Here is a 27,935-nt window from a genome sequence, read left to right on the forward strand (position 1 = left end):
AAACACGTGAGCTAAAATGTTGAGACGCAATCGTAGCCGCTTTATGCTAAAGCCCTTGCCTTTAACTTATACACTTTTACGATATGGAAGATGAATGCCGCCTTAAATGAACGAGTCAGGAAGCCTCTCTCCCCTCCGGTCCCTTTTCTACCATTGCGCGCACGCTCATGCGCATAGACAGGCGCACACACATAGAGATGTGCGCACTCTCGATCGCTCGCTCGCTCGCTCACGCGCTCAAAATACACTTAATTGCCCCCTTGGAAGAACCCACCGGACTGCAAGCGGAAGAACTACAACTCCCAGCAGCCATTGCACGCCCAAGCCTGCAGACGCACCTTCGCACCAGGACGCCGCCAGGCATCCGGCGTGCGCCACACTCGTCCTCCGAACTACACATCCCGGCTCTCCCCGCGCAGCCTGTGACACTCCTTGGACCGCGAGTGCGGAACGGGGTTTCAACTGCGCCTCTCTTGCTCGGACCCGGCCCTGGACCCGACTCCAGACTCGAACACCGCTCCACCATGGAGGAGGCGGACCGAATCCTCATCCATTCCCTGCGCCAGGCCGGCACGTAAGGACACAGCCCCCGCCCAACCCGGAATGCCCACATCCGGGACTCCAAAACTCTGGACCCAGTCACCCGGGAACCTTAAAACCCCAGACCCTGACATCTGGGGCTCCAACTTCCAGGACCCTAAGACACCCCCTCCTTACACAGACACACACACACACGCATGCACGCACTCTGACAGCAGGGAGCTCCCAAACAAACCCTTTGCCCCCAACACTTGGTAAACCCCAAATTCCAGGACCCAGACATCTCCAGAGCTTAAAACCTTGGATCCTCAACACCCAGGATCCTGAAGTATGTAATTCTTGACATCAATACTCTGGGATTCTGGTATTAAGAAAATCTAAGCCATCTTGAGAACCAGGGAATTTAAACACCCAGGACGCTGGCACTCATAAACCCTGGGACTGGATACTTGGGAACCTTCAAACTCTGTTTCCCAACACCTGGGCTTTTAAAATCCCCAGAACTTAAAATCTGGCGGCCTCAACACTTAGTCACCCTGACACACAAGGACTTCTGCATTCAAGGACCCTAAGAACCGAGGATGCCAACATCTAGGGAGCCTGATTTCTGGATTGCTTGAAACTAGAAGGTCTTGATATTCGGGGATCTTGACATCTAAGGACCCTGACATTTGGAACTCCTGCAAACCTGAGCCTTGAGATATCTAGTCTTAAAACCCTAGCAGCTCAATATCTAGGGGCCCCTGACGTGCAGGGAGCATGATACCTGGGGATCCAGAAACACAGAGGGCATGCCACCTGGGTCCCTTGCCCTTCCCAGACCCCAGAACTTTGAGACTTTTAAGGATATGGCAATTTGAGTTTGTTTTTGTTTTTGTTTTTGTTTTTTAATTCAGATCCCTTACGTCCACCATTAGGACCTAAGGACTTCCCCAGTTCTTAGTTTTCCAAATGGAAGTTGAAGTCACCAACACCCAGGACCTGTCTGAACTGCAACCATCCCTCCCCCACCCCACTCCCACCCCAATACTAAAGCTTCCATAAGGCAGCAGGGCCCAGCCTGATCCCTTTTGCCTGGCCTGCTTCCAGCCTGCCCTCTTCTTTTTCAGGGCAGTCCCTCCAGATGTGCAGACGCTACGAGCCTTCACCACGGAGTTGGTTGTAGAAGCTGTGGTCCGCTGCCTGCGCGTCATCAACCCTGCCGTGGGCTCCGGCCTCAGCCCCCTGCTCCCTCTGGCCATGTCTGCCCGGTTCCGCCTGGCTATGAGCCTGGCTCAGGCCTGCATGGTGAGTGCCCTTCTCCCAGTACACAGTACACAGGGCCTCTTCCTTCCTCCTTCACAAAGTCCTCGAGCTCCTTTGAAATGCTCGGCTTTCCTCTCTGCCACCTCCTCTTGTGGCTGAGCATTCATTAGTGGTTAAGGACGCTGGCTCTGTGGTCAGACCGCCTGAGTAGCTCAGACCTTCACTACTAACTGTGTGACCCTGACCTTTCTGGGCCTCGGTTTCCTTATTTCTGAAACTGAGGTGATAAAAGTAGAGTTATTAGGAGCATTATATGAGTTGATCTAGTTTGAGCCTGGGCTGGCCCTGGCTCCCACATTTTAAGCTTAGCGCCACTAAGGCAGTGCTAGAATTTTCCCCCACTATGGTATCCATTTAGGAGCTCCAGGAAAAGGCTTAACTTGGGTCACAGGCTCTCTCCTCAATCACTATGTGCTCTGATCGGCCTCACATGGATCACATGGTCATCCCCGTAGGACACTGTGACTGGCTGCTCCTGTAGGATCGCTTGGGAGTTGGGGGTCAGAGGGTTACCTGAAGGAAGGTATGCTGGTTAAGTAGAACTTTGTCTCTACTGCATTCCCCCTCGTGGCCCTGCCTCTCCTGAGAATAATTCCCAACTGTCTCTCTCCCAGGTAAAGTGCCCTGTGGTGAAACTCTCATACCTCCCCAGTACAGATCTGTGCCCAGTTACTATGTCTAGGCCCTCTGCGTAATGTCATTTCTCCTGGCTTGCTTGCTCTGTGATGTAGGGTCAGTCTCTTAACCTCTTTGGGTCTATCTCTTCACATGTCAAACCTGCGTGAGAGTCGCACCTCCCACCTAGGGTTGCTAGGAGGAGTAAAACTCAGTGCATATAGAAAAAGTGGGCTAGAGCTCTGTGTAAGTGGTGTTATGGTTCTGAGAGAGGCCTGATCTGGTGGCTTGCATTCTAGCCACCTCTGGCTACATGACGAACGTGAACTTGGCCAACAGACCTAGGATATGGTGGCAGAGGGAGAGTAGAGTAAATACAGTGAAAATTTCCTTTAGCTCCCCCTGCCCCGGCCCTGGGGACAGGGTGGTTAGGTTTCTTGAATTTGGACCTTGCTTATGCGGTTTCTATCTCTTCCCAGGAGGCCAAGGCACCCTGCCCATTCCTTAGCTCTCAAGTTCGCCTGGCTCTCAGGGGTTTTCAGGTTCTTCTGCTGTCCACCTCTTCACATGCCCCACACCCAGCACTTTCTGCCACTCAGCCACCTCCATATTTTGGTGTCTGTCACTTCACACACCTGACTCCTGGAATGAGTTTCTGTATCAGTCACAACTCTTTGATTGCAGGTGTCAGAAAAAACACAAAGTAAAGTCGCTCGAAAGCCGGTGGTTTTCATACTCTTATGATGGTGACCCTCTGACATAAATCCTCCTGTTGTGACCTAATCCACACACATAGGCAGATAATAAAGATGTTTTCTGAGTGTCTACCCTGGGCTGGGTGCTGTGGTAACATGGTATAATATTCCTTTGTTCTCCTGACAACTTTCTCAAGTAGGTACTGTCAGTATCCCCCCCTTCTTTTTTTTTTTTCAAGAGGAGGAAAGTAGAGCACAGAGAACTTAAGTGATTTGCCCGAGGTCACACAGTGGGTCAGAGGCAAACCTTGGATTCGAGTCTGGGAAGTCTACTTTCAGAGTCTGTGGAGCTCCAGACCAACGGCAACTCTGATAGAGAATCAAGCTTTGTTTCTGGGCCTGTTTCTCAGGCCCCATGCAGAACCCTGATGGGGCCTATGAGCTCTTAAAGCAGGAACGTAGGGAACCCCATTTTACAGCTAGGAAACTGAACTTCCGGGCAGTTCAGTAATTGGTCTAAGACCTTAGCCAGTCAGTGGCCTGGGCTGAATTTCATTCCCAATCTTTTCACACCAAAGCCACTAAGTCCCTTTTTATTTTATTTTAAAGGTCTTATTTATTTATTTGACAGAGAGACACAGCAAGAGAGGGAACACAAGCAGGGAGAGTGGGAGAGGGAGAAGCAGGCTTCCCGCAGAGCAGGGAGCCTGATGGGGGGCTCGATCCCAGGACCCTGGAATCATGACCTGAGCCGAAGGCAGAGGTTTTAACCCACTGAGCCACCCAGGACCCCTCTAAGTCCCTTTTGTTTAGAGTAGGTTATTTTATTAGTCAGGGTCCAGTCTGGAGACCAAAACCCCAGGCATAATTTGAGCAGGGACATTTTAATACAAAGAACTGTTAATTAGGTAAAAGGTGGTTAACCACTGAAAGGGTAAGAGAGATCTCCAGGGTGTGATGGAAGGAACATGGTATCTCGCAGTCTCACGCTCCAAACCGTTCACTTTAACTTGTCTCTGTGTGTCTTTCTAGGTTTTTGCTTTTTGTTTTTTTAATGCAGATACAAGCAAATGTGAATATACTTATCCCCCCCCCTTTTCTCCTTTCTATCTTTTTTCTTGCTTTAGTAGATTTTGATTGCCCAGTTGCTGGTTGTAAGCAATGATTCATGACACATAGCAAAAGTCCCATCCACCTAACTTAGTAACCATCTAGGGTATGTACGAGCCACAAAGCAAGGCAAGAACCTGTTTCTCTGAAATAGTCTAAAAACCCTTGTTTCACACAGATAGATCCCCTTGGAGCATTGTGTTGACTACGATTGGACATCGTATCCTTCCTCTTCACGGTCTTCCATATTCTGTTCCGTTTCCTGCTTGTTCTGCTCCAGGGAGCACATCTGCATACTCTGCAGAGTCTGGAAGGCAAAAAGCAAAACCAGAAATCTGCTTCCTGGTTTGGAGCCAGGGAGAAAGGCCGTCTTCTAACTATCAGAAGGGTGGGCCCGAGGTCATTTGGGAACTCCCAAGGTTTCTTTGCAGAGCCCTTCCCTTTTCAGGGCTTTGCCCATTTGTATTTCTTCTTCTTCTTCTTCTTCTTTTTAAAAAGATTTTATTTATTTACTTGACAGACAGAGATCACAAGTAGGCCGAGAGGCAGGCAGAGAGAGAGGAGGAAGCAGGCTCCCTGCTGAGCAGAGAGCCTGATGTGGGGCTCAATCCCAGGACCCTGGGACCATGACCTGAGCTGAAGGCAGAGGCTTTAAACCACTGAGCCACCCAGGCGCCCCTTGTATTTTTTCTTTAGCAACTTTTTTTTTTCGTTACCTTGGCTGTTCTGTCAAGAAAAGGTTCCCTAAGGGACCCACACTCTGTCGTAAATTAATAAAGTCTGTCACGCGGAGGAAGAGGAGGTGAGGGCAGTGAACCCGCAGCCTTTTGAGGGTAATTCAGAAATCACAGCACTGTAGTAGAGTTGGTCATTTTAATTTATGGGAAATCTGTAAAACAAGGGAAAATAAAGACTAGCTACCCATTCCTGCGTTTGGTTTAAGGAATCGAAGCATGGAAAATAGAGAGGGCTTGACACAGTATCCACCATTATCATCGTCACTGGTATTCATCTTTTACGGGTGCTGGAGGAGGAGATGCTGTATCTCAGAAGTGGTAGAAGAAAGCAGCATCTGATAGCACTGTAAGAATCAAAAGGGAGGGAGCACTTGGGTGGCTCAGTCGGTTGAGTGTCTGCCTTCGGCTCAGGTCATGCTCCCTGGGTCCTGGGATGGAGCCCTGTGTCAGGCTCCCTGCTCAGCAGAGAGCCTGCTTCTCCCTCTCCCTCTGCCTGCCGTTCTGCCTGCCAGTGCTCTCTCTCTCTCTCTCTCTCTCTCTCTCTCTCTCAAATACATAAATAAATTCTTGTTTTAAAGGAATAGATTTGTAAAAAAAAGAATTAGAAGGTAGATAATCAGAGTCTTCTTCATACAGAGGAGGAAGACTCTTTTCTCCTTCTTACCTTTTTTTATAAATCCCCCCCAAAGCAGCATTTAATGTATTAAATGCTTAGACATTTAGGGCGTTTCCAGTATTTTGCAAATAATGCTGTAAAGAGGAATCTTGTGCATCTGTCCTTTTGAATTGTTCCGGGCATGGCTTCATGGTCAGCTCCTCAAAGCAGGCTTAGTGAGGTGGAAGAGTAAAAGCAGATGTTATTTTTGGCCAATTTTGCCCAGTTGCCCTCACCTGGCTTTGTTTCATTTCTGCCTTCCTACCAGCAGCGCTGGGGAGAGCACCTGCTTCTCCATAGCCTGGCCCACTGATTTGTGCCCCTTCAGTAGGTGAGGAATGATATCTCAGTATCATGTTTCTCCCCAGCTTTGTACTTGGACAAACGTTTGTTAGCTTTGTGCTCCATTCTTTTCTCTGTATATAGATACATAGACACACACACACACACACACACACACACACACACACACACACTTACACTTCTTTGCCGAACCATTTGAAAGTGGCCGACAGCAGGATACCCCCCACCTACAATTTTCATCACACCTCTCCTAAGTAGGACATTTGCCAGCATAACCACAGTATCGTGATCACATCCCTGAAATTTAATATTGATAGTATATATTTAACAATTGATAGTAATATGTTAGAACAACAGTATCTTATATCCAGTGCCTGGTGGAATTTCCCCAGCTGTCCCCAAAATGTCTCTGTTGCTGTTTGTTTGTTTGTTTTGTTTTGTTTTGTTTTAACTGGGGAGTGTATCTAATCAAGGACCCTACATTTTGTTTCACTGTTACTTCTCTATCTTGCATAGTCAACAGTCCTCCTTGGTTTTTGTTTCTACGTTTCTTTTGTAATAACAAATGTTTTTGAAGAGCCCAGGCTGGCTGTTGCCTGGACCGGCTTACCCCTTGAGTTGGTCGGAGTGTTTTCTAATGAGCGGATTCAGGTTTTGGGCAGGAACGCTGCCCTAGCGATGGTATCTCCCTCCCAGTGCGCACCCGGAGGACGGATCGTCACAGTGTCCTGGGTCAGTGATGTGTGTGTGTGAGATCTCTCTGTGTGTTTTCAGTCTGCAGCAAGGTTGGGCATATTTGCCTAGGTTGAAGGGCCATTTTCATTTCTTTTTCTGTGAGCTGCCTCTTCCTATCTTTTGCCTACTTTTCTCTTGCATTGCTGGTCTTTTCTGCTTGTTTGATTTTAGACACTCTTTATAGAATAGGTAGATTTACTCTTTGCTTGTGATGTGAACTCCATATACATTTTTTTCTAGCTTGTCATCACTTTTGTGACTTTGGTAATTATATTCTTTAAAATTTTTGTTTCTTTACAGGGATTCAGAAATATTTGTCTTCTCCTCTGTGACGTGTGGATTTGGGGTCCTAGTTAGAAAGGCCAGAGCCTTTCTTACTTCTTGCTCTCTGTAGCATTGACTATAATCACTCTGTGATTCCCACCCCTGTCCCCCGCAGAGGCCTGAAGGCCTTTGGGGAGCCAAGGTGAAGTTGAGAGGGTGGTGGTTGGTGAGAGAGTGGGAGCCTTTGTGGTCCAGGCCCAGGGCTCCCGGGACAGGGGAATTCTGCCTGTCTGACTGATAGAGGCTACCTCCCCAACCTCTAGGACCTGGGCTATCCCTTGGAGCTTGGCTATCAGAACTTCCTCTACCCCAGTGAGCCTGATCTCCGGGAACTACTTCTCTTCTTGGCTGAGCGTCTGCCCTCTGATGCCTCCGAGGATGCAGATCAGCCTGCAGGTATGGTCTGCCCAGGGCATGGTGGGGGTGAAGGACAGCATGGTGTTGCTGGGTGTCGTAGGGGCCCGAGAGAGGTGGAGGTGGTAAAAAGGTTGACTGGGGGTGGGGTGGGGGATGTATCTTTGGGAGAGCTGGGGGGGCAGGGGAGGATTGGGGCTGGGGGAAGGGAGTCAGGGTGGGGGAAGAGGGTCCTGGGCTTGGGCTGCCCCAGGTGGGAAGTTGGTGTTGGGAGGGACCTCGGCCTCTCCTCCTCCTTCTCACTCCCCTCCCCACCACTCCAGCCACACCAGCCTCCTTGGTGCTTCTGTGACCCTCCAGGTGTGCTCCTGCCTTGGGGCCTTTGTATTTGCCAGATTATTCTTCCCCTAGATATCTTCCTGGTTCACCCTCTTACCTTTTAGAGGCTCTTTTCTTGTGTCACCTCGGGGAGGCCTTCCTCAGACTGCCTTGTTTAAAATTGCGTGCCCCTCTCAGTGATCTTTACCCTCCTCTCAGATCATCACCTGACAGCTTTCTGTCTTGTACTTTTGACCTGAATCATGTTCTCCTCTACCAGCATGCCAGCTCTGTGAGGGCGGGGGTACTTCTCAGTTTGTTCACTGAAGTATCCCAAGAGTCTAGAACAGTGACTGGTATGCAGTAGGTGCTCCGTAACTGCTTGTTGAATGGCCTAGGGTGAGAAGGCTAGGTAGCTAGATATGCATCTATGGGGGGGTGGTCCGGGAGCAGTGGCTTCTTTCCCAGGGTTTATATTTTTGGCGTTATGGCCTTGTCATCTGATGGATGCTCCTTCCCCACTCTCCCACAGGAGACTCAGCTATCCTTCTCCGGGCCATCGGGAGCCAGATCCGGGACCAGCTGGCCCTGCCCTGGGTCCCACCACTCCTCCGCACTCCCAAGCTACAGCACCTCCAGGTGGGACCCACCAACTCCCATCGATGTTGCCTGTCCCCACCTTGGCCCCATCTGGGCGCTCAGGTGTTTGGCCCCCCTCCCACCAGTGGCCCCCACCACAGTTCCTCATGGAGGCTCTGATTCTGCTCTCCTCCCCAGGGCTCCGCCTCCCAGAAGCCTTTCCACACCACCAGGCTGGTCCTGCCTGAGTTGAGTTCCAGAGGAGGTAAGCCTGAGGTTGTGGGGAGGGGCTCAGGAGAAGGATGGACGTGGTAGGCCTGGCGCCCTGGGCCCAGCGGGAGGGCTAGCTGACTCTGTTCTTGCCTCCAGAGCCCCGGGAATTCCAGGCAAGTCCTCTGCTGCTACCAGCCCCCACGCAGGTGCCCCAGCCTGCCGGGAGGGTGGCCTCACTCCTCGAAAGCCATGCCATCCAGCTCTGCCAGCACACGGGCCGGGACCGCCCTGGAGACGAGGACTGGGTCCACCGGGCACCCCGCCATCCCACCCAGGTACAGCCTGAAGCTCGGCTCCCTACTTCCAAGGCCCCTGCTCATGGCTGCTTCCTACTGCTCCCATCTCAGCATCCCCTGGTCCTCTGTGCCCTCCTTTCCCCACTTGGTCCCTCATCACCTCCCCTCTGCATGCGCCTAACTGGCTCTTCCCCTGAGAGAACACTGAGGTCCAAATGACTGGGAACCTCATACTGGTCACTCTCCTTTCCCCTCCCCAGAGCCTCGGTTTCCAGTTCTGAGACTTGGGCGGGGGTGATAGTGCCTTCCCCTCAGGCTAACGCTCCACCGAACAACCGGCATGTTCTTAGCCACCAGAGAGGTCAGGGTTTGCCCCCTTCCTTCCTGTTTCTATTACCTTCTTCCTGCCCCTGAGTCTCTTGTTCCTTCTCTGTCTCTGCCACCGTCCCCCGTGCTCATTTTTTCTGTCCCTAGGTCTCTGTGCTGGCTCTTCTGGTCACTGTTGTTCTCGTTTTGTGGTGTTGCTGCCCCTCCGTTCTTGCTCCTCTGTCTGTCTCCTCATTTCCAGACTGTCTCTCCCCTTCCCTTCTGTTCACCTCTGGCACTCACTTTCCACCTGCCCCTGTGTTCCCCACTGCCATTTCTTCCATCTTGACTTCTTTTTAATTAATTAATTTATTTTTTTGACGTTTATTTTTTTAAAACTCATAGACATTTTCAGACACAGAATATTCTAATGAATCTTAGGTGCCCCTCATCCGCCTTCAACTATGAGACTTTCACCAATCTTTCTTCATCTGTTCTCCCCAAGTTGTTCTTTTTTTCAGTATTATTTTAAGGCAAATCCCAGTATACATGCCATTTTGACTATACATACTGAAGTATACATCTCTTAACTCATAAGGGTATCCACTTTTTAAGGTAACCCCCGGGTCATTTTCACACCTGATAACATTAATACCCTAATACCATCCGTCACTGCGTTCGTAATCAGATTTCCCCAGTTGTCTCGAAACTGCTTCTGTTCATTCTCTCTCTTTCTCTCTCTCTCCTACTCTGCTTCCACCACTTCTTTGCCCAGCACCTCTGACTCTGTCTCTGCTCTGTCCTCACGTAGCCTTGCCCCATCAACCTCTGATTTGGAGGCTGCTGATTTGCTGCCTCTCTCCCTTCCCTCAGCTGCCCTCCTGTATGGGGAGCGAATGGGTGGAGAGAAGCATGGCTGGGACGGGGGGACCCTGTCCTTGGGGACCTCCCAGACCTGGTGCATCCCGAGAGGGGAGGACTGGGCCCCCTCGGTGGGAGAAGCAACTGGGTGGTAGCCCTTTGTCAGGCGGCTCCCTGGAGGAGGCAGGACCTCGGGTGCCCAGCTGGCCTCGACAGCCTCCCGTCTGCGCTGCCTTCTGCGTCCAGGAGGATACACGGGCCCAGCAACAGCGGCTGCAGAAGCACCTGGCTGAGCATCTCCGCCAGACCTGGGGCCGACCAGGGGCTCCTGCGCAAGCCCGAGACCTGGGAGAGCTGCTGCAGGCCTGGGGTGCAGGGGCCAGGACTGGTGCTCCCAAGGGCTCCCGTTTCACCCACTCAGAGAAGTTCACCTTCCGTCCGGTGAGTGGGTCTGAGTGGCCCCGGGCGGGCTGGCAGGGCCGAGGCAGGCTTGCAGGGTCGCTGTCTGTGCAGACGACACACTTTATCAACACAGGTTCCTGTGTCCCCACTGGGTGTGCCCTCTGTGCGCTGGGGGTCCCCTGGCTTCTCAAGAGCTTCCGTGGAGAAAGGGGGGAGGGGTGGAAACCATGGCAGGGTGTAGGGGTGCTTTGTGCAAACCCCAGCTTCCCCGGACAGTTTCCTTGGACACGTCTTTGCTCCTTGACCTAGAGGGGCCGTCATCCTTCTCGTATCGGGGTCTGGAAGGTTTCTTCATGAGCAAGAACTCCAGCCTGTGGTCTCAGAGTGTCTGGGTCCCATAAACCAGCTCTGACAGCCGTCAGCCGTTGAGTGGACAGGAGTATGGCGCTCGGAGGGGCTGCTGAGGCTGGGCTGGGAGGGGCAGGGCCTTCTCTGACAGCCAGGATACCCCCGTCTCACTCCCCCAGGAGCCCGAGGTCCAGGCAGCCCAGGTGTGCGATGTGCCGGCCCCCTCCCAGCGGCCTGAACAGGTAAGTGGAGCATCGGAGGGGGTTCTGGGCTCCTGCCCTGCCTAGCAGGCCTGACACCCCCGCCCCCACTGGCCTGTCCCTCCCAGGACACGAGGGCAGCCCAAGAGCAGGAGCTGGAGTCTCTTCGGGAACAGCTGGAGGGAGTGAACCGCAACATCGAAGAGGTTGAAGCCAACATGAAGACCCTGGGAATCAACCTTGTGCAGGTGGGGGATGGGGGTGGGGGAGGGGCTGCCCACCTGGGGTTGGATCCTGGCAGGGCCTAAAGGGCCTAGAGGGACTTAAAGGGGCTGAGAGGGCTTGGTGGCAGTCTGCTGATGGCAGAAGGGTTCAGAGGCAACCTTGGGGACCTGTGGGCTCTTGAGGTTTCAGGAGAATCAGTGGGGGTGAGAGGGGGACGTAGGGTCAGGGGCATTGGAGCTGTGGGGGTTAGGGGCACCTGTGGGCTTCAGTCAGGATATGTTGGTGTCTGTGAGAATCAGGAGGGGTGTGAGCATCTGTGAGGGTGCGATGGGTCTGTCTGGGCAGGGGCTTGTGGGCCTTGTCAGGGCTTCCGGGGCAGAGGGAGGGGGTCATTTTGGAGGTAGAGGGATCAGAGGGGCCTGTGGGTGTTTGTCACCATCAGGAGGGGTCAGGGGGCTGCTAGAGCGTGGAGGGGTGTGTTGTCATCTGGGTGCGCTCAAGCTCGTTGGGGGCTAAAGGGCTGTGACGTATGGCTGGGCTCCTCCACCAACAGCAGCGGGGGTCTTGGGGTGCCAGGTAGAGGCAGAGCGTCGTCAGAGCGAGCTCAGCGTGGCGGAGCGTGAGCAGGTCCTGCGCTTGAAGAGCCGGGCGGCGGAGCTGCTGCCTGATGGGGCTGCCAACCTCGCCAAGCTGCAGGTGGGGCTGGCAGCGAGGCTGGGCGGGAGGGCCGGAGGCGGAGGGGTCCAGCCTGTGTGACACGGATCCCCTTGCATCACCCCCAGCTCGTGGTAGAGAGTAGCGCCCAGCGGGTCATCCACTTGGCAGGTCAGTGGGAAAAGCACCGGGTCCCTCTCCTGGCTGAGTACCGCCACCTCCGAAAGCTCCAGGATTGCAGAGAGGTAGGTTGTCAGGTCCCTGGGCTGTGGGTGGGGCGGGTTCAGTTCCTCCCTAGGGGGCCGTCCTTGTGCTGTGCTCACTGCCCCTCTGCCCCTGGGGTCCTGGCAGCTGGAATCTTCTCGACGGCTGGCAGAGATCCAGGAGCTGCACCAGAGTGTTCGAGCAGCTGCCGAAGAGGCCCGCAGGAAGGAGGAGGTCTATAAGCAGCTGGTAAGGCCTGTGCGGGGGCCCTGAGTGGCTTGGATTGGATGGGGATTGGGTCCCAGGAGAGCGTCTGCCATGTTCCTATCTAGGTGTCTGAGCTGGAGACCCTGCCTAGAGACGTGTCCCGACTGGCCTATACCCAGCGCATCCTGGAGATTGTGGGCAACATCCGGAAGCAGAAGGAAGAGATCACTAAGGTGCATCACTGTGGCCGTGGAGGGTTGGGGCCGACAGGCAGACACGTGCAAGGGGCAGAAGCATGTAGCGTGGCCACACAGGGACCTCACGCCCTCCGAAAGGCAGAGCTCTCTAGCCACTGTCTGGGTGTGAGTGTGGGCTCATGGCTGCCCTGTTCTCTGCCAGATCTTGTCGGACACAAAGGAGCTTCAGAAGGAAATCAACTCCCTGTCTGGGAAGCTGGACCGGACATTTGCCGTGACCGATGAGCTTGTGTTCAAGGTGCGGGCCTGGCTGGGCTGGGTCGGGGGGTACAGTGCGTGCTAGGCTCCCGCCTGCCTGTCTGCTCACAGGCTGGCTTGGGCCTCGGCCTGGTGTGAGCCGTGTAGGTACACTGCGGCTTGGGCCCTGCTGTAAGCCATGGAGGGGGACGCCAGGGGAGTGGGAGAGGGTGGACTTGGGGTCCTGGAGGTGGTATGTGTGGGGGGCGAGGGGGAAGCCCACTGGTCCCTTCTGTCTGGTCAGGATGCCAAGAAGGATGACGCTGTTCGGAAGGCATACAAATATCTAGCTGCCTTGCACGAGGTGAGTGGAGAAGGATGCTGGGGGCCGGCCGGGGTGGCGTGTGGTGGGGGTGCAAGCCTTCTGCTCTTGCCGTCCCCAGAACTGCAGCCAGCTCATCCAGACCATCGAGGATACGGGCACAATCATGCGGGAAGTTCGAGACCTTGAGGAGCAGGTGAGGCCCGGGAGTAGGAGGGGAAACCAAGGCAAGCCGGTGGACAGCACCTCGGTTTATGCCCAGAGAGGCTGTGGGAGCAGACATAGCCCATGGCTGGACTCTCAGCCTTGCCCCTTAGTAGCTGTGTGTGTGGCCTGGCACCAGCCGGCGACCAGAGGGCCCCAGCTTCCACCCGGAAGGGCCTTGTACCTGCCTCCCTTGGCCATCGGCGGAGGCTTCAGCCAGAGTATGTGGTGGCTCATGCTGCCACGTTAGCACATGACACTTTAGGCAAACAGATGGCATGTGCAAAGGCCCTGCGTTAGGGCACAGCACGCTGTTGCAGGAGGAGGGTGGGAGGAGCAAGGAGGGGGCCTCAAGCAGCCTTAATGGAGACGGGTGGCAAGCAGGAACTGGGACAGGGGCTCCACACACTGAAGGCGTGCGATTTGCCTTGCCTTAGATCGAGACGGAGATGGGGAAAAAGACCCTCAGCAACCTGGAGAAGATCCGTGAGGACTACCGAGCCCTCCGCCAGGAGAACGCGAGCCTCCTGGGGCGGGTCCGGGAGACCTGAGGAACCGCAGCGCCGGTCTGCTCCTGGCGTGGGGCAGGGAGCTGGGATGTTGGGGTTGCTGGCCAAGCACTTGCCCTAGCCATTCCCTCTGTTGGCTGCGCTCCTCCTGCTGTGGCCTTGGGCCCAGACCCCCGCCCTCCTGACCCCAGCCCTGATCTGGAGTGATCATCCAGAGCATGGGAACGTGGCTGCCATTTATTGGAGAGGGCGCTGGGGTTAGGACCTTGGATCCCAAATAAAGAAGGGGTTCTGTCTGCAGTCAAAGCTGAGGCCTGGATGGGGATGTAGCGTTCAAGGCTGGGGAGGTGGGGCGGGCGGCGGGTGAGACATGGGATCTATCTGGCGATTCCATGGGTGTGGCTGTGAAAGCCCACTTGGGACCCCGGAGACCCACTGGGGCGCCAAGTGCATGTGCATGCACTTGTGATGTCCCTGTGCGTTCTCTTGGCCTGTGTGAGCGAGCTGATGTCTTGGGAGCTGCATGAGAATGTGCATGACTGGGGTGTGTTTGTGTGGCTCTTTGGGACCTGAGATCCTAAAGGTACCAAGGCTGCTTCTGTGCAGGGCGGGGGTGGGGTGCGCTGGGTACGCCCCATGTGACACCACATGCACGAGTGTGCCAGGCAGGGGGATGGCCGTGGGTGTGTGCTTCGGGGATTGTGGGTTGACAGGACCATGCTCAGGTGCGATGGTCTGTGAGGCTGTAGAGGTTGTGGTTATCTGAGAGTACTGAGGCAGGTTCTTGGTCCTGTGTCCAAGGGACAGGATGGACCCTGTGTGTGTGTGTGTGTGTGTGTGTATGTGTGTGTGTGTGTATCTTCCAGCCCAAAGGTCACCTGTCTGAGCGACCGAGGCAGGCTGTGTGTGGTTGGTGTGAAGGCTCAGTTTGGCTAAAGAGCTTGTTGTGGGAAGCTGGGCCAGGGGGCAGGGGCAGGGCCCCTCTGAGCAGCCTTGGTGCAGGGTGGATGCTCTAGAAGGGTGGTCAGCTGAGGCTCAGGGTTCCTGGCAGGCAAGACCGTGCACACCTCACTTCTTGGCCCCAGTGGGCATGTCCAGGGCCCATCACTCCTGCCCCCGGCCATTTCCACCCCCCATTTCAGCCCCTGTCCATCCTTCCTCCTTTGCTTGGCTTTGAGGTTAGGGGCCGGGTGTGGGGTTAGCACTCCTGCTGGGCCTCTGGCTCCTCTTCTTGCGGAACTCGAATTCATCCACGGTCCACACGGCCCCTTTCTCGCTCTCCACCCGCACGAAGCACTTGTGCAGGCTTAGGTTGTGGCGGATGGCGTTCTGTGGGAGGAAAGCCCACCAGGCCAGGGGTAGGGGGAACGGCTAGGCAGTCAGCCTCTGAGGTCAGCAGGACCCAGCCCAAACCGGCGTCCCAGCCCTTCCTGACATGTCTACAAGCCCCCCACCACCACGCCACTCCTGAGCTTGGCCCAGCACCCCGGTGACATTAGAGGCCCTCCCAGCCACTGCCACCGCCAGAAGAGCTTACCTTCCAGGTGGCAGGGTGGTTTCTGAAGAAGGCAAACATGCGTGTGAACCAGTGGTAGATCTCATTGAGTGTCCGCTGCTTCTCGGGAGCCTCCAGGATGGCCTAGAGGTTAGGGGGTCAGGTGGTCAGGGAGCCCTTCCCCTGAAGTTGGGCTGAGAGTGGCAGTGGCCCACCTTGGGTGTCTGACAGGAGTGGAACTGGGGTGGGCAGGGGAAGAGGGAGGGAGACGGTGTGCGGTGATAGGTCAGTGACAGAGTTAGAAGTGGGGTGAGGTGGAGAATCAAGGCTGAGGTCGCAGTAAGGTCTGGTTCAGGGTAGGCCTGGGATTGGGTTAAAGGTGTGGGATGGAGTTGGAGCTGGCCTTCTCCACGGGAGCAAGACGTCAGGGTTTGGGAAGGTCAAAACCCAGGAGTAGGGCCAAGTTAAGGATGTGGGAGTGGTAAAGGGCCAGGCAGAGTTAAAGGTCAGCAGGGAAGGGGCTGGTTAAGGGTCTGGCTGGGGATGGACCGGGGCGAGTTGAGGGCTGAGGGATGGGATGGCATTAAGGTCAGGAGTCCGAGGCGAGCCTAGTGATGGAGTTATTTTCTGTGTCAGGCATGTGCTTAGAGTCAAGGTCAAGAATGAATTTGGTTGTATGTGGTCATGCAGGGTCAGGGCTTATGTTAGGTGTGGAGTGAGGCTAACGGTCAGGGAATTGGATCTGTTTGGATTTAGGAGTGGGGTGAAGGAAAGGGTGGGAGATTACCACCACAGTGAGGTTCTGGGTCAGGGTGGGGGGCCAGGTAGGGGAATGTGTGTTGTTGTGGAGGGGTTAGGTGTGGGCCTAGGATGAAAGTTCTGGGCAAGCATTAGGGAGATTCAAATGAAGGGGCTGGGACTGGGTGAGGCCAAGGGTCAGATAGGTGTCACAAGGAAGGGGTGAGAGGCAGGATCCTGCCAGCTTATTGGGGTATGTGGGGGCTGGGGAAGGAGTTAGGATAGTATCTGTGGTGGGTTTAGGGCAAGGGGCAAAGATCAGGGTCATCTGGGGGCTATTTTACAGGTCTGGGAGGGGGTTAAGTATGGGGTCGAGGTGGGCCCCTGGAAAGGGGTGGGGTGAGGGCCAGAATTTGGCTCACACAGGCCTGGATAGTGGTTTCGGTTTGGGTTGAGGGGCAGGTCTGGGGTGAAGCCGGCATGAGGGCGGGTGGGGAATCCTGTGGGAGGCCTGGGTTTGTTCATGAGGGAGCCTGACCTGGGGGCACTTGGAAGGAGGCTGGGAATGTGAGAGCCTGGTGCTCCCCTTCCTCCCCCTACCCCCATTTCTTTTCCTTCTCCTTGGCCCACACCGCCTGCTTACCCAGCGGATGAGGGTGGCATAGGTGAAGGGGGGCCGCATGTTGTGGAACTTGAAGTAGTCCATGTTGTGGAAGAATTCTGTAGGGGGTGGGGGAGGATCAGGTCCCGTCCTGGAGCTCCTCGCTCCCTCTTCCATCCCCCATGCTACAAGGAGAGGCTGCCCAGCTGAGATCCCTCACTGCCAGTTGTCACCCTCACGGTGACCATGCTGAGCATTGGGCGCTGATGTGTCATTTATTGCTTGTGCTACTTGCACCAAAATGGGCCTCATTGTCACCGAAGTTGAAAGGAAGTGAAATAACTTGCACACCAGAGGGATTCAGGTGGCCAAGTGGCAGAGGCAGGATGGCACTCAAGGGCCCTGATCCCTCTTAAGCCCACAGCCCAGGCCTTGCGGGCAGCCCCTGGATCCATGAGCTTGGGAGAATCCCCCCGCTTTTCCTTGGAGGGGGAAGGGAGAGTCTCTGGGGAGTGAGGGGAGCTAGCTCCCTCCCTGCCCTCCCTTCTGACAACCAAATGGAGTAGCCAAAGCCCAGACTGAGTGAGCCCCAGGCCCCAGGGGAGATGGGGCTAGACAGGAGAAACCACAATGGGGGGGGTGGGAGCAGGGGGCTTACAGGCCTTGGAAATGCTTAAAAGCAGCTTTGGCAAGGGGTTGTGATTTCCCAAAGGCTGAGTGGCAGTGCTGGGGAGGGTTGGTCCTGGCTGTCTCCCACCCCAGGCCAGTGGGGGATGAGGGGCTGGGGGTAGGGTGCGTGGAGGCTGGACCACGTAGGGATGTGGACCATACTTACCTGGGAATGTGCTGTTTCCATGGCTGCCCCAGAGGTGCCTCCTCACAGCGAACAGGCCGTCAGGGGCCTCCTGGGGGCTGGGCCACGCTGGGCCAGTGGTGACGGGAGTGCCACTGGCCACGATGCAGCATGAGCCCTTGTCCGATGACACCTACCGGAGGAGAGAAGAGAACGGCTGGTGATCCAGAGGCTTAAACTTTCCACTTCAATTTTAAATAAGTTTTTTTTTTTTTCCAAAGCGAGGGAGCTCTCTTCCCAATTCCAGTCTGATACAGAATCCGACAAAGCAGCATTGAGCTGTATGATGCCGGGGCCACGAGCTGGGGCTGAGTTGGGCTCCCTACCCAACTGTGACCTTAACCTTAGGGATGATAGTAATAACTATCATGAGTGGCTTCACGAGGATTTGATAAATTAATCCCAGCAACGTGCTCAGGAAAGGGGCCTGGTCCCCAGGGCCAGCTTCACGGGTGTGTGGCCTGTGTGATCACAGGGGTCCATGCCCTTTGTTTACTGCTCTGTGGGGGTCATCTTGAAACCCGGGCCCCATGTGTCTATTTTGCACCAGCCCCTGCCCCCTGGGTGTTACACGGCCAACCCCGCCCACGGCACTGGCTCTGTTGTCCAGTAAATGCTTGGTGATTTGCCGTTGCTTTGAAAATTCAAGGTCATGATGTTTTGGGACCTTGGAGGGTAGAGGATTTGTAACCGAGGGGAGAGGTTTCCAGGTCTGGGCGTGTTTGGAGCTGGGGATGGGGGGCACAGAGTCCCAGGGCGTGGGTGCGAGGGCAGGTCCCCTCCGCCCCCTCCAGCCGCCTGTACCGCTTGTGGGCCCAGGGTGGCTCACCGTGGATGGGGCTTTGGTCAGGGCCATCTTCCCAGCCAGGTGGGCCTGCATTGCGCCCAGCTTCTCCTTCTCCAGCACCAGCTGTGAGGACAGGCGCAAAGTGAGGCCTCAACTTGGCCTTTCTCTGCCGCATCCTGGCTCAGGCTGTGATCCTCCATGGGAGTGCCCTACCCCCTCCCTTCCTTTATGCCAGCCCCCGTCCTGGGTGAGCTTGGCTCCTGGCACAGGGTAGACGGAAGGCTCGCCCATCATCCCCCAACCACCCCTCTCCTCCATCACCTGCTGCTCCAGAGACTGCACCACCTCCCTCTGGAGGAGACACTGTGCCCTGCCCTTCTCATCTAGGAGATGGTCCGCCTGGCAGTGCCTGGGTAGGGGGAAGAGTCCACGTGGGTGACCATGGTGGGCCTGGCCTCCCGGCTCACCACTCTGAGTGAGGAGGGCCAGACCTTTTGGGAGGTCTCTCCTCGGTGCCTCAGCCTCCTCCACTCTCTACCTCAGTCTCCCTCTTACACCTGCTGTTCCTTTAACACACGCTACTTGGCATCTCTGGTGCCAGGCCTGAGCTCGCCACTGGAGCCTGGCCAGGGTGCTGGAGATGATGTTGGAAGGCTCGTGAGCTGAGAGGTAGGCGAGGGCAGGAGAGGCACTCCAGGTGGGGAGGGGTGGATAGCCTGTGCAAAGTCATGGTCGTGAAGAGGACAGGGTGTAGAATTGCCACTGATAGTTGGGTATGGTGGGAGAAGGGGTGTGTGTGTGTGTGTGTGTGTGTGTGTGTGTGTGTTGGGGGAGGCAGCAAGAGTCACTGTGAGAATCTGGAACTATGGGGATCAATGAAATCGGGGGGGGGGGGGTAGGGGAGCAGAAGCCTGGCTGCCTGGATTCAAATTCCAGCTCTGTGACTTAGGAACTGGGTGATCTCGATTAAGACACTTAACTTTTTTATGGCCTCAGTCTCTGTATCAGTAAAATGGAGGTAGGTAATAGTATAAACCTCTGTTATAATGCCCCATTACACAGATGAGGAAACCAGGGGCCAGAGAAGCTAAGTAACTTGCCCAAGGCCACACAGCCAGTGAGTGGGATTTGAATCTATGGTCTTAGCCTTTGCCTTTTGTCTCATCACTCTGTACTGAGATGAGGCCTGAGCTGAGACCTGTACCACAGGCCTTTTCCCACACACTGGGGACCCTCCTGGACTAGTATGAGCCTGGGTCACTCACTTGAAGAAATCCTCTGGCTCCTCAAAGACCTTCTCACATCCGGGCCACTTGCAGACACCATTTGCCAGCAGCGAGTAGGAGCCCTGGGGCACGGTCGAGAGGGCACTAGGAGGACAGAAGGTGTAAGGGGAGGCAATGGCAGAGCAAGGGTCCTTCCCAGCCTGGTCCACTGACCTGTCTTTCCTGGGTGTGCTGGGGCTTGGGAAGGTGCAGAGCAGCGCGGGCTCCCTGGACACCCACTCCAGGCTGGCCACGTTGATCCCTGTGGGTGGGGATGGGGTACCTTTGGGACCCTTAGGCTGGTCCCTCAGGCTTAGCCCACAGAGACTCTCATTTTGAACTTCCTCCTGAGCCTCTCAGGCCCTGATTCCCAGGGACTCTGTTGGCCCTAACACCCAAGGCTTCTTGGGGAGCAGCTCAGAGGCCGCCATTCGCGAGCACTGACATTTCGACTGCAGAGACCTGCGGTTCTGTGATTCGTGCCCTTCTGCATCTTTAAGGTTCTGAGCCTGACATTTTTTGGAGGCTGGAGTTTCCCAGATGATAAGACCCGATGCCTCTGACCTCCTGAGGGCCGCCATTCAGCAGCCTACTCGGCTCATGTTCACGCCCTGGGGGGTGGGGGTGGGGCTTGGGGTTCTGTAGAGCTGCAGGATGGGGGCTGTTACCAGGTGGCAGGCCAGGCCGGGCCTTGAGGGAGAAGACACTGGTGGCAGCAGTGGGTGGCGGCAGGCTGATCATAGCTGGGCTGTCCAGTGGGCGAACCTGCAGCACGGGGGTCCGAGTGTGGGTATCCACCGTTGAGAGCTGGGGGCACACAGGGGCTGTGGTTCAGCCTCCCCCCCGCTGCGGCATCCAGTTGTCCCACCTGCTCCCGCCGCCCTGCCCATTCCCGGTCAGTACCTGGTGCATGAAGTGTGGCCTGTCCTGGAGGAGGGCTTGCAAGTGGGGCGAGGGGCCCAGCCGTGCCCCAGAGGGTGCCACCATGACTAGGGGCACTGTGGGCAGCTGAGGGGGGAGAAGGCAGGCGTGTGAGATGCCATCCTTATCCTCACTTTTCTACATGTCTAGTTCATACACTCCTCGCCACAGCCCCACACGGTAGGTACTCTGACCGTCCCCATTTTACGTATGTGGAAACTGAGGCTCAGGGAGAGCGAATGACTTTTTCAAGATCAAACAGCTAATAAGTGGCTGAGTTGGCCTCAACCCCGTCACCTCACCTCTCTGGGCACCAGCCCTCTCCCTTGTCATGTGGGGATGTGGACACAGGGCCATGCCTGTGGGACCATGATAGGATCTCCTCTCCTGAGACCGGGATTAGGAGGTCGGGGAGAGCCTTGAATCTCTGAGACCTGCTAACTGGGGACTTTCTTGGCCCCGCGACATCTGCATAAGTCACAGACTTGCCTGGGACCCAGAAAACCACTTCCTGTGCCCCAGCTGGGCCCCCCGCCCAGTGCCACAGTAAAGGTCGGCACCTGTAGGCCCAGGTACCTCACCCTGCCTGCCCCATCCTGGGCCCTGGGCCTCACCTGCAGCTGCGATGGTGGCATGGGGTTCAAAGAGGAGGAGGAGGAGGCATGGGCCCCGCCTCGGAGGTCCCGGCCCTGGAAAGTTGCCCCTGGGCCCTTGGCCCCAAGCAGATCTGAAGCCTTGGGTGTAGCCCTCCAGTTGGGTGAGGCTCCCGGGGATGGGCCAAGCACCAAGGAAGGGGCCGAGGGCTTGGCTGGCCTGGGGTTGGGCATTGAGTCCTTGTCCGAGGGCAGGCTGTGGGGACATAGGGGGAAGGAGTTACACGTGTCCCCAGTGGTGGTGTGAGCTGCTCGACCACTTGAACCCTGTAGACCACCCCTCGCCCCGTGCCCCGGCCAGAGCAGGCATCAGCTGGGTCCTGTCCTGGGCTCCACGGCTGGACCCCAGCTCCGATCATGCGTACGTGTGGCACACACCCATGCATACACTGGTGTTGGGAACGCAGATGTGCGTGTGTCTCCGCACACGTCCCAGGTGCAGACGTGCCCGGCTCTGGCACTCAGCCTGCCCGTGCATGCTGGCAGAGTGCTGGTGGTGATGTGTCCTCCACAAGGGAGGTGGGGAATTGGGGTTGTTTCTGGGGCCTCAGCCACAGGCAGGTGTCAGCTTTTCTTCTCCCAACTGCTTGGGGCTCATCTCCAAGCCTTAGGCCCCTGGTCCTCCCTGCACTATACACAGGGCATACAACCTTTGCTGATCCTGCTAGGACTGGCTTCTGACTCTCTGGGTGGCATTATTTTATCCCAGTGACCTGGCATTTACAAGAGTGGAGGGGGGCATGGACTCAAGGTCCTTCTGGCTGCGGGGAGAGGGACAGACTCTCGGAAGGTGAAAGTAGGGGTACTGGTGAGGAGGCTCCTGTGACAGTCCAGGCAAGTGACAGTGGTGGCACAGACCAGGATGGTGTCCGTGGAGATGGTAAGTCGGTGGATTCTGAGTGTGCTTTGAAGGTGGAGTCAGGAGAATTTGCTGGCAGCTTGGATGTGGTGGGGGGTGGTGAGAGGGGGAGGGTCAAGGAGACCTCTGGCCTGGTATTTGCCTGAGCAAATACATCTTCTGAGCTGGGGGGAGCAAGGTTGGGGGTGACGATCCAGGGGTGGATAGACACGACGAGTCTGGCATTAGGCACACGAGTGGAAATACTGAGTGGGCAGTGGAGGACGGGAGTCTGGAGCTCAGGCAGGGGCGGGGTCTGATCATCTCTGGGCTCCTGCCTTGCACGAAGCTGACATGGCAGGTGCCAGAGAGCAGGGAGAGCTCAGGTCCCCTGAGCCAGGGCTGGTGGGAGCATCTTGACTCAGGCCCCACCAGCGTTTACCCCAACTCTGCTCTCCAAGCCTGCACTCCTACTAGATGCTGTGCCTGGAATGTCTGCTCTTCCTCCATATCCCCTATCCGAACCCCATCCAGAAAGTCCTCCATAATGGCGTTGGGCTCCTTTGCTGAGGCCCAGAACTGAACACTCTGTGACAGGCAGGGCTTCTGCTTCTCAGAATCCCAGTCTAAGAGGAAGCTGGAGCTGGAAGGGACCGCCTAGTCCAACCACCACTTTACTGAAGGGAACGCCCAGGTGCGTTCCACAGTCCCACGGCAACTTGAGAGCTCCCTGTCTTTCTCCAGAAAGTGTGTGTGCGTGCATGTGACTCCCCACCGCACAGCACTGGGTTGGGCACACAGCTGCCGATAGTAGCCCAAGCTGGCACAAGGGGGGTTTAGGGGAGCAGCTGCACCTTCCTTTCTTTGCTGTCAGCTCACGGGATTGTCAGGAGCTCTGGCATGGAGGGAGGTGGGCGTGAGAATCCAGGTAGTAAACTCTTAGTCTCTTGGTGCGGGGGTGGGGGTGGGGGCATTACATTACTGTGTGAGAAGCAAGAGCCTGGATCTGTGGAGGCTCAGGACTAAGGGACCATGAGGAGGTGAGCAAATGAATGAAGGTGGAGATCAGGGAGAGGCTTCTAGAAGCCAACGCATGCCAAAGACTGCCAGCAGTCCTCCAAGAGCTAGAAGGGAGGCATGGACAGATCATCCATTATAGCCTCAGAAGGAACCAGCCCCGCTGGCACCTTGATCTTGGACTTCTGGCCTCCAGAAGTGGGAGACCATAAGTTTCTGTTGTTTAAGCACCCCCCAGCTTGTGGTAAATGGTTATAGAAGCCTGAGTAAATGAATACCAACTTTGGTCCATGAGTGGTTGGTCTCCGCCACTCTGGCCTGGCCCAGACGGCTGGCCCGTGGTCACTTCTGACGGTGCTGGGACACTTGGCTGGGGCTTAAAAGAAATCTCTTCCTCAAACATATCTGGAATGTCCAGCCTCAGGGAAGCACAGGGACATTCTCAGAAAGGGGACATAGATACGGTCTGTCTGGTGGTGGGGAACCTGGAGGGCCGGGCTGGGCAGCCAGCTTCCTGCATTGTCTGTTGGGGCGTCCCTTTCTGACTGTTTCTCAGAAGCTGCATGGAGGTTGTTTCTGGGACACAGAGAGCGTTTTCATATCGGGGTCTGCATCTGGGCCCTGTTGTCACATCCCCAGATTTTCCGCCATTGACGTCATGGCGGCCGGATGCGCAGGGCTTCATCGGCACCAAGGAGGAAGAGAAGGGGGTAGATCCCCCCCACTGGTTTCGTTCCGAGAATTGGCTGGCCCATCCTGCAGCCGCCTTGGCCCAGGTGGGAGTGATGTGGGTGCTTGCGGATGTGGTGAGTGACGTCCATCTGGCCACCATGACAAATCCTGGGCCCTGTAGACTTGGGCCATGGAGAGACCAAAGGTTTGATGCTTGGGGACTACCACGCAGACCCTACAGCTGTTGGGACCCTGGGGGTCTTCAAATGGTACTATGCCAGAACCTCCGAATCATAGAACGTCATTTCTTATGTTCAAAGGATCCCAGAGTCTCAAACCCCCTCTGTGAGGGTCCTTGGGTCCAACTTCACAGATGGTGAAGGCCAATGTCAATGGTGTCCAAACTCACTGAAACTCCCTGAAGGACAGGCAGCTCACTACCTCACAGGGTCTTTGGCCTTACCAGGCTTGGCATTGTAGGAAGCCTCTGCCTCTTCTGCCTCTTCTGACAGTTTCCCTCCCAAGTTCTGTGACAGCAGACTCCCCTGAGCCTGGGGTTGGGCTCGGCCATTAACTAGCTATAACTCTCCTCAGGCTTGCATGTAAACTGGGACAGTAATTGTACCCCTTGTCCAAAGTTAATGCACATGAAATGCTTAACAAAATATCAGTGATGGTAAATGAACACGTGCAGGGCCTCAGTCTCCCTGTTCATTCTGGGACCATGTTCCTGTACTCATAGCCATTCCACAGGAGATGGGGAGGAAAGGAGGGGGAGCTAGAGGCCAGCATGCCTTTGGCTAGGGCCTCTGGTGGGGGACAGGAAGAGCCTTGGCCAGTAGGGAGCCCACTGCCAGGCTCTCTGGAGGGGTCCCTGGGTGGAAGTTCCCGGGGACCTGTGCCCACTCTGGGGATATGGTTGAGCTCTATCCACAACCAGACCCACAGACAGACTGGCTGACTTACATCCTTCCAGTATCACTACCCTCTGGCCACAAGGCCTTCTGAATCATGGGACCCTGGGACCCCACCCAGACTAGCTCTTAGGAGGTTGGGCTCCATACTGGCCCATGTGGCCACAGAGCCTCCTGCCTGAGTAAGGGTCCAAGTTGTGAGAAGGGAGAAGGGGGAATGGCAGCAGCCAGGGGGCAGCTCAGCTCCCCCTCCACCCCTCATGGGTGCTGAGAAGTAAACTGAGGCCCACAGTGCAGGGGAGAGACAGAAGCAGGGTCCTGCCAAGAGTCCCACAGTCTGAGTTTGGGTCTTAACTCCACCATTCCATCCCTGTGAGGCCTTGGGAGAGGCCCTCTTGCCCATCTCCAGGCCTCAGCTTGCTCCTGCGTACACTGGGCAGAGAGAGGCATGGAGGAGATAAGGGCCAGGGCCCTTCCACTTTGTGTCTGGGGGACCTGCTACATGTCTGCAGGGCATCGAGTCAACAACAGCCCCTCCAGCCAGGGGACTGGCTGAGAGACAGGGATACACAAAGAGACGGAGACAGAGAGAGACAGACAGACATAGGGGAACACAAAAACCCAGAGAACAAGAGATACAGAGAGATGGAAGAAACATGAGGTGGGACAGAGATACACAGAGAGTGAGAGATGCTGAGGGAGGGAGAGAGAGAAAGAGAGAGAGAGAGAGAGAGAGAGAGAAAGGAGGGAAGAGGAACTCAAAGGAACAAAAGTCCTAGAAGTATACACAAGGAGGGAGACAGAGAATGAGAGAAACAAAAAGAATAAGAGAACAGCACAGGGAGATGGGAAGAGGATGAGGTAGGAAGAGGGAGAGGGGGAGAGAGAGGGACAGATGTCCCAAATAGAGATAGAGACAGAGACAGAGAAAGAGGGAAACGGTGTGGGGGGGGGGGGGGGAAAGAGAGAGAGAGAGAGAGATGAATGCCCCAAATAATAGTAGTTGTTGGTCTCTGGCTACAGGAACTGAGGCTGCATCAGATAACAAGGAAAAAAGAAGGGCAAGATGCTGGCGGGGCTGGGTGGTGGGGGGCGGCCCGTGGTCGGGGGATATATTGTACTGTGAAGCAGCAGTCAGCAAAGTGCCATGGCTCAGACACTGGGGAACAGAACAAAACAGAAATCTCAATCACAGACGACTGTCTAGAGGCAAGTGAGTTCGTGATAAATGTGTCATTTCAACCTGGGAGACAGCGGAGGCTACACTATTTGACAAATGCTTCTGGGAATATTAAGGGAAAGATAAAGTTAGTTAATGAATAATCAGTCCATTTTCCACACCAATTCCTCTCTGCCCAGTTTGAAATGTCACCAGTCAACATATACCCTGAAACACATTCCAGATTTATTAAAGAGATAAGAAAGAATATTTTCTTGGGTTTCTTGTATGCCAGCCCTATGCTAAGCACTTATGTGGTTAATACATTTAATCCTCACAACAACTCTTTGAGGTAGGTGCTACTACAATCATCACAGTACATACGAGGAAATGAAGGTACAGACAAGTTAAATGCCTGGCTAAAAATCATACAGATGGCTTGGGGTGAGGTTGGGTTTGTCCCAGACAGTCTGGCTCCAGTACCCACACTCTTAACCTCCACAGCAAATGGAAAAAATGAAGCCATAAAAGAGACTAGAAGCCAACATAGGTGAACATTTATCTCATTTTCAAGTGGGAAAGGACTTTCTAAGCACAAAACCAGAGACAGTAACCACAGAAGGAAAGAGTAACCCATTTGTCTATATAAAAACATCATAGCATCACAAAACTCCATAAACAAATAGAAAAAGTGAGAGATGAATTGGGGGAAAACATCTGCTATACATGTATGCCTATTGGAAGGTTAATATCCTTCCTAAATAAAAAGCTGTGACAAATCAATAAGAAAAAAAATGATGAGCACTCCATTGGGACTAAGGATATGACCAGACAACTTAAGAAAAAGTACAAATGCTCAATAAATAGTGTAAATAATCAAAGAAAGCAAATGTCAACAATGTGATAATATTTTTTCTTACCTGGTATGCTGAAAAAGGATTTAAAAAATGATAATACCCACACAGGGCTGGCTTGAGTACAAGAAGCATATAACAGGACAACCTTTTAGAAGAATGATTTGCAGAGAGGGTCAGACAACCTTAAAAATGCACGTGCCTCTTGTCTCAGCAACTCCATTTTCAGGAATCCAAGGAACTAATCAGGGATGATTATGGGGGAAAGAACTAGAAACAACCTGAATGTCCAGGAATTGGCACTTGGTCGAACAAATCATGGTTCACACCAGTGTGAGGACAGTCTTGACAGCCACGAAAGATCATATGTTGAAACAATTTTTAGTGATCTACAAAAACGCTCCTATTAATTGAATAAAGCAGGAGCAAAACCAATAGAGAGAGTGGTTCTAATTTGGTTAAAAAAAAAATACTAACAGCTAACAGTGAGCACTGCTAAGCCTGCAGAGATGAGCTTGCCCCAGCCCTGAACAGCCTGCTTGGTTCCTGGACATGGACTCTGGACACACACACACACACACACACACACTCACACACGCAAGGTCCCAGGGTAGGACCACACAGCTAAACCATGACCAACAGTGGCACAAAGTACCCCCCAGGAGGTCCCCTCGTGCCGTGCAAGCCCAAGTTCAATTAAGCGCTCAGCCTGACCCAACAGCTCACTATCCTCCGTCGATCGGGGCAAACAGAACTGATGCTCACTCTGGTAAAATGGAAATGTCCTCATCGATGTTAGTCAATCCACTATTATTAGGCACCAACGGTACAAAGCTCTGTGCTGGATCATGGAGTGGGGGAAGGCCGGTGGGGGAAGGCTAGACAAGAGAGCAGGAGAGACAGTGGGAGAAAGAGGAAAGAAGATAGTGGGAGTGTGGTGAAGATGGAGGAGACGGAGGCAGGGAAGCTGGGCAGAGCCAGAGAAAGGGCGATGGAGAGTCTGAGTGCCAGGGAAACAGACCGGGAGACAGAGCAACACGGAAAGAGGGAGACAGGATGAGTAGACAGAGAGGGATGGGAGCTATCAGGAGACAAGAGACGTAGAGGAGGGAAGGGTGTAGTTGAAATTTCCAGTTACACCTGGACAGTTTCAAGTTGTTCAAAGCTCTGAAATTCACAAAGACTGGCAGTTGGCCTATTTAAAAAAAAAAATCCTGCCCATCTACATAGCAATCAATTTATTTATCATTGCCTCTGCCCACGCATTGATCAAGCACTTTCCTAATCAGTCTGCCGGCATTTATTATTACTATTATAATTGTAAAAAAAAAAAAATCTCTTACCTGACTGGAACCAAAGGAGCTGTCTTGCCGGTACCGGAGGTCCCCTGACCCCCGCCCGGTGCCTGCCTCACTACCATCTCCTCCACTGGACCCGCATCTGATGGGGGAGAGCGGGGACACTCACCTTGGTGAAGTGGACTGACAGAAAAGGATCAGCCTGGCTTGTGGGA

The 27,935-nt window shown here is 54.7% G+C and overlaps 2 protein-coding genes across 3 annotated transcripts; one reads left to right on the forward strand and one right to left on the reverse strand.

The window, feature by feature from the left end:
• Window positions 1-352: 352 nt before the first annotated feature.
• Window positions 353-13,955, forward strand: LOC111150434 (coiled-coil domain containing 22). Its single transcript, XM_022507893.1, has 17 exons — window positions 353-574; window positions 1,650-1,827; window positions 7,283-7,415; window positions 8,224-8,330; window positions 8,469-8,535; window positions 8,640-8,818; window positions 10,193-10,387; window positions 10,876-10,938; window positions 11,025-11,144; window positions 11,698-11,817; window positions 11,904-12,020; window positions 12,127-12,228; window positions 12,312-12,419; window positions 12,586-12,681; window positions 12,925-12,984; window positions 13,064-13,138; window positions 13,584-13,955. The coding sequence occupies exons 1-17, from the start codon at window positions 525-527 to the stop codon at window positions 13,695-13,697; spliced, it is 1,884 nt and encodes a 627-aa protein (XP_022363601.1). The 5' UTR covers window positions 353-524; the 3' UTR covers window positions 13,698-13,955.
• Window positions 13,956-14,674: 719 nt separating this feature from the next.
• On the reverse strand, window positions 14,675-27,933 carry LOC111150492 (forkhead box P3). 2 transcript variants are annotated; one of them, XM_022507965.1, is made up of 12 exons: window positions 27,890-27,933; window positions 20,930-21,164; window positions 20,298-20,402; window positions 20,063-20,201; window positions 19,569-19,656; window positions 19,395-19,499; window positions 18,451-18,538; window positions 18,172-18,252; window positions 17,325-17,475; window positions 16,532-16,608; window positions 15,193-15,294; window positions 14,675-14,984 (listed from the first exon to the last, which is right to left on the reverse strand). In XM_022507965.1, exons 2-12 carry the CDS (start codon window positions 21,140-21,142, stop codon window positions 14,835-14,837), a joined length of 1,299 nt encoding a protein of 432 aa, XP_022363673.1. In that variant the 5' UTR covers window positions 21,143-21,164; window positions 27,890-27,933; the 3' UTR covers window positions 14,675-14,834. The 2 variants fall into 2 exon arrangements, with proteins under 2 accessions (XP_022363673.1, XP_022363674.1); XM_022507966.1 differs by lacking the exons at window positions 20,298-20,402; window positions 27,890-27,933 and having other exon boundaries at window positions 20,930-21,142.
• Window positions 27,934-27,935: the final 2 nt, after the last annotated feature.

This window comes from Enhydra lutris, unplaced genomic scaffold (assembly GCF_002288905.1).
Source record: "Enhydra lutris kenyoni isolate GAN:26980312 unplaced genomic scaffold, ASM228890v2 scaffoldscaffold23, whole genome shotgun sequence".
Classification (NCBI taxonomy): Eukaryota; Metazoa; Chordata; class Mammalia; order Carnivora; family Mustelidae; genus Enhydra; species Enhydra lutris.

Bases quoted from the DNA above. Each gene is read 5' to 3' on its own strand.
- LOC111150434 (XM_022507893.1), top strand. From the start codon at position 525: ATGGAGGAGGCGGACCGAATCCTCATCCATTCCCTGCGCCAGGCCGGC. The intron at 8,536-8,639 runs GTAAGCCTGAGG...TCTTGCCTCCAG, and splicing joins TGAGTTGAGTTCCAGAGGAG to AGCCCCGGGAATTCCAGGCA. The intron at 12,682-12,924 runs GTGCGGGCCTGG...CTGTCTGGTCAG, and splicing joins CCGATGAGCTTGTGTTCAAG to GATGCCAAGAAGGATGACGC.
- LOC111150492 (XM_022507965.1), bottom strand. From the start codon at position 21,142: ATGCCCAACCCCAGGCCAGCCAAGCCCTCGGCCCCTTCCTTGGTGCTT. The intron at 20,202-20,297 runs GTACTGACCGGG...GTGTGCCCCCAG, and splicing joins GGCCACACTTCATGCACCAG to CTCTCAACGGTGGATACCCA. The intron at 18,539-19,394 runs GTGAGTGACCCA...CCCCCTACCCAG, and splicing joins GAGCCAGAGGATTTCTTCAA to GCACTGCCAGGCGGACCATC.